Source organism: Cannabis sativa, chromosome 6 (genome assembly GCF_029168945.1).
Source record: "Cannabis sativa cultivar Pink pepper isolate KNU-18-1 chromosome 6, ASM2916894v1, whole genome shotgun sequence".
In the NCBI taxonomy this organism is placed as follows: Eukaryota; Viridiplantae; Streptophyta; class Magnoliopsida; order Rosales; family Cannabaceae; genus Cannabis; species Cannabis sativa.
The window spans coordinates 63890135-63895911 of record NC_083606.1 but is presented as its reverse complement, the minus strand read 5'-3'; the positions used below and the strand labels follow the sequence as shown (position 1 = coordinate 63895911).

At 25.7% G+C, this 5777-nt stretch overlaps 1 protein-coding gene across 1 annotated transcript; it reads right to left on the bottom strand.

Moving 5' to 3' along the window:
* Positions 1-514: 514 nt before the first annotated feature.
* Positions 515-3619, bottom strand: LOC115725319 (cationic peroxidase 2). Its single transcript, XM_030654798.2, has 3 exons — positions 3066-3619; positions 2813-2975; positions 515-1142 (listed from the first exon to the last, which is right to left on the bottom strand). The coding sequence occupies exons 1-3, from the start codon at positions 3465-3467 to the stop codon at positions 736-738; spliced, it is 972 nt and encodes a 323-aa protein (XP_030510658.1). The 5' UTR covers positions 3468-3619; the 3' UTR covers positions 515-735.
* Between the last annotated feature and the right edge of the window lie 2158 nt (positions 3620-5777).

Genomic DNA, 5777 nt, shown 5'->3' with positions numbered 1-5777 from the left:
AATATAATATTTTTATATAGTACATTAATAATTTATTTTTAATTTTTAATTATTTATATATTATCTTTTTTGTTATTGTTTGGATACTATTTTACCGTTATTTGTAGTTTTCTTATTATTTATGTATTGTTTCTATTAAAAATTGTAAAAGTATAAAAAAAAAAAATTAAACATAAAAATATATTATACTATAATAAAATAGATTTGTTTTTCTTTATCTTTTTTGGGAATCAATATGTTTCATGTGTTGGGAAGATATTTGAAATATATATTTTTAAAATAGGCAGATATGAATAATAGTAGTGTATTCTTTTGCATGTGGGATCCATATCTTTGAAATATATTCATTAATTTTCTTTATTTATCAATTTATTGTTAAAAAAAAAAAAGAATAAGTAATATTGTAAAAAAAAATTTCTAATTCATTGTCGAAAAGAGCCAAAATTGTAAGTTGGCATTAATTTGGCACTTACCACACAAGATAATTGGTTAATGAGTGATTATGAATATATAATAGATAAAAAAAATACAATATTATTAAATATTCCATCTCCTTCTGAGTTCCGAGTATACAACCATATATTAAGAAACACTTTATTAATGTTCCCTAATAAAACATACATATACAAACATATATAGTATGACAGTTTTACTACTACAACCTCCCTCCAACAATGACCATATTCCAGTTTTATTTGACCATATATATATTTTTAAAAAGCATATTGTTATTAGTTAATTAATAGCAGTACAAAGTTTTCGAATTTCACCCTGAGTACCAGTCAAGACACCAACTTTACTCATCTTAACCATGGACTTAGCAAACTCAAAGTTGAAAGAGGTGGCACTCCTCAAATATTGGAGGACAAAGCCCTTGGTTGAGGGATCGGTCCACAGCAGCTGATCCGAGGTGAGAATGCCTCGTCTCTTGCTCAAGTTGTTGAAGTAGCTGTTGTCAAAACGAGAGCCGCTTCCCGTGTCGAGATCAACTCGGTTCGAACCGCCGCCATTTTGTGGGCAGAGAGCTCTTAGTGTAGGGACAAAGGTAGGGTCGATGGATGGATCAGCACCATTGCTTGAATTCACGTTGTATAGCCTCCCTGTCACTAAACCGCATGCTGCTGTTCCAATTGTATGTCCACCTATATATAACATCAAATTTCAATCCATAATCAATCTCAAATTTCCTGCATAGAGTTTTTCTTTATTGTTAAAGATGTGAATTATGTTTTCAAATTGTTAAAATTTCACTTGAATTATTGCCATGTAATATTGTGTTCATGCTCCTTAAATTATTAACATGGTTAATTATGATTTTTACTCCTGAATTTTGACATGTACCAAATCATGCCCCTGAATTTTTAAGGTCGTTAAAAATGCTCTATAAACTATTGATATTTTCGATTTAAGAACTTTTATCTAATTTTAATAAAAGAAGTCTAGCATATGGTTGAAAGTTCAGAGGGCATGATATAACATATGTCAAAGTTCGAGAGACATTATTTGGTAGATATTAAAATCTGAGGAGTATAGTTTAGTAGATAAACAATCACTGTAATAGTAACATTAAATGAAAGTAAACAAAAGTCCTTACATCTAACAATCTCAATAGTTCAGGGGAGATTTTAAACGGTCAGAAAAGTTCAAATGACATAATTTAGTACATGTTAAAATTTAAGGAATAAAACTCCTAATTAACCTATTAACATTTTTACCTTCAATTCTTAACACTATTAGATAGTGCCCTTAAAATATAAAGTTAGCTAAATTTTTTTTTCCAAAATATAATATTTAGGTAATTATATATTTTTATGTTCCGTTTCTTATATCATAAAAAAATTAATTTTAAAAATAATAATTTTTAATATATATCCTTAAAAGTTATTATTTTTAAATTAATAAAGAATAAACAATTTAAAGTAAAAAATAAATTAAATTTACTTAATCAAACTTAAATTATTCCTAAAAAAGCATAAGCTTTATTATGTTAAAATACGTGTATTAATAATAAATCAAACAAAAATTATTAAAAGTTTAATAAATCTTTTAAACAAACTAAGCTATTTTCTTTTAAACCAAAAAATAAATTAAGCATATTTATATTTAAGAGCTCACAATTTAAAATTAAAAATAAAATATATTAAAAATCTACTAAAAAATTACATTAAAAATTTAGAAAATTAAACTAAAATAGTATTATATTTACTTAAAATAAACCTATAAATTTTTGGAGAAAAAAAAAATAGATTTAAGCGTGTTCCCATAAAATCAAATTTTTACACAAATTAAATTTTCAATATATTATTTTATACCGGCGAAATATATATATTATATTTAAATAATTTTTGAAATAAAAAATAATTAATTTTTTTAAATCATTTAATTAGTTTTTAAAATTTTAAAAGTTCTCTACTATTATTATTGATTTTCTAAGTATTTATATAATTAAAAAAATAGTATACTTTAAAGGATATAATCTAGTAGTATCATAAATCCAAGGACCAAAAATACCACTTTAAATATGATACAATATTGATAATTTAATAAAAGTCAAACAAAACTTATTAAAAATCCAATAAATACTTTAAACAAATTACTAACTAAGACTTTGGATTAAAAACAAAAATCAAAATTATTATTTGAAAACTCAATATTTTTTTCTAAAAAAAATATGTGAATAAATAAAAATTTAAGAAAAAATATGCCCTTATGTGTGAAATTTTCACAGTAAAAACACAATATTGACCTATATATATAAATATATTATATATCGGTGATCTAATTATTTGTTATATTTATCGATTAATTTTACCAACTAGAGTGACCAGGTCTTGAACGCTGAGATTTATGTTCTTAAACTTCCTTGTTTGATTAAACACTGATTCATTAGGACCAGGCAAATCCCCAGCCTCCGAAGCAATTGAAACTCGTCCATCTCTACGCCCAGTAGGAACGTTCCAATTAATCCCTTTGGTCTATAAAAAATATGGAAAACACACTTAATTATAACATAAGAAAAAAAAAACAAAACAAAACAAAAAATATAAAATTTCTATGCTGCGTACCACAACTACAGAGTCGCGAGCAGCAAGAGCAATAATATCAGCGCAAGAAACGACGCCAGGGCAAGCAGCCTCGAGCTGCTTCTTGGCGTCGTCTATAACATTATAGCCGGGTATAGCACGGTTAGGTACTGCTGTCTTCTCGGTGTTGGAGCCTTCGATGAGGATAGAAGCGTCGCAACCACGAACAAAACAATCGTGGAAGTGCATCCTCAGAATGCCCGGGGCAATCCGAGGATTTGTTTTGAAATGAGACTCAACTGTTGATCTAACAATAGACTCGGCCTTAGGGCACTTTGTTGAGTAATACCCAACTTTGGTTCCTTGGCCATGTGCCAATGTGGATGTCAAACCAAGAAATAACAAAAATATTCTCGTAACAAATATTAATTTGTTAACTTCCATTTTATTTTTGGGATGTAATAATATACTTGTGAGTGTTTATTTTGGCTGTGAATTTTGAGTGGAAAGTATATGTGAATTTATAGGGAATATGCATGAAAGGTAAAGAGAGAGATTGAGAATTGAGAAAGTAAGCAAAATTGGCTCACTTTCTAAATGTGAGGAATAGTAAAAGGGATAGCGATAGTCCAATAATATGACAAGTACAGGAGAGTATATTAGTGGACCTTTGTTTGTCATTATATTATTTATTTTGGAATATTATATTTATAATACTAGTGGAAGAATAGGCTGCTACGTAATTTTGAATTTTTCTTATCATTTTATTAAATAATTATATATAATTCATATGCACTCTTTTTTTTTTTTTTTTCAATTCAAGGATATATGTATTTTTTGATTAATTTTTATGTTATAGATTGTATAGTTCCAATAAATAAAATTTTATAGTCAATGATTCTTTTGGAGTTTAATTTTAGAGAAATATTAAAATTTACTTATGGTGCTTAATATTTTTGTGAAGTGCAGTGTAACTCATTTTTAGATTTTACTTATTTTATTTTAATAAATATTATAAAGAATCACTAACTAATTATAAATGAATACTTCATTATGGTGCTAGACACCATTAGTGTCTTATAACAATACTCTTAAAATTAACATATATGTAGTACTAATTGACTTAATTAGATATGAACATATATATATATATAAAATAATTATTTTATATATATTTAGGTGATGTTTAGTTGGAAGAAATAAAAATATAGGGATAATAATAGGAATGAGAATAGAAATAAGAATGTAATGAAATAAAATTTAAAATGTACAAAAAAATTTTAAAAAAAAAATTAAGTACTGTTTGGTAGCACTTTTGTTTTCTAATTTTTAATCACAAAATGAAAGTAAAATTTTTGTTTTAAAAATTTTATTTTTGAAAAATAAAAATAAGTTCAGTAACCACTTTTGTTTTTTAATTTTAAAAACAGAAAATAAAAGTGTGTTCTGTAAAGTTAATTTTTATTTTTATTTTTTGATTTTATTTGTCGGGTCTAGGTCCGGGGTCAGATTCACGTTCAGGTCAGAGGTCGGGTTCAGCGCCAGGGTCGTGGGGGGATTTGGGTCCGAGTCTGATCGAAGTCCAAAGTATTGATTAAGAAAAAAACTGTTTAAAAAAATATTGAAAGTGATTTTTTTTTTTTGTTTTTAAAATTTTGATTCTCAATTAAAAATTTGAAAAGTAAAACAATTTTAGAGAACATATTTTTAAAAAATAGTTTCATTTTTTCAATTTTAAAAATAAAAAACTGATTAAAAAAATGTTACCAAACGTCACCTAATTAACTTTTTCAAATCTTATATTAGAATAATCTTTCGGTCTTTCATTTTATTTTAAAATGTTATAGTCATTTTACTAAAATATAGTGTTAAAGTCATTCTATAAATAATATTTCAATACTTTAATTTAATTTCACTGAAATTATTTATCTTAAATCTACAAAATGTTACGTATATATTATTTCAATAATTGCATTAGTTAATTAAATTAATAATTAACTCTTGCAAAATAATTAGAATGCATGTATTCAAATAATGCAATGTATAATCTAAAATAAGATTTGTAGAACTTATATCTTATATATTATTAATTTTGTTTTTATACAATATTATCTTATTATACAATTCAAAACATATAAAATATTATATTACATAAATAATTAATTTGACTAAGTTATAATAAACGAGACACATGCAAAAAATTTCTAAAATATATACAGAAAGAGTACTAGAGAAGTACATAATTTTATGCTACAACAAATTAATTAAAATAATATAAATGATATTTTCAGTTGTAATATCGAACGCTATATGTACGTAAAAATTACAGAAAAGAAATAGTACATAGATGATGAAAGTGTTAGACTATAATGTAATATATGTAATATAGTATATACAAACGATATGAAATGCGGAAAATAAACTGTAATCATATCGATAATATATGTAATGAAAGGATCAATATACCTCCAGCCATTGATCTTTGAGCTTCAATCCCCGCGATAGCTTCGGTATTGGAGTTCGGGCTTCCTCGCTCTCTCAGCTCTCTTTAGATGGAATTTGCTGAATGAATTCAGAATGAGTCAGAAGCTCGGGGACCGAGACCCTATATTTATAGGTGAGATACTCCATCAGTATCTGCGCCACATTAATTGTCAGAATATTTTGACAATTAATTCAGGAAATCAAATCAGGTAATGAATATAGAAATCTGACCATATATAAAATATTACATAATTGATTTTGTCCAGATTC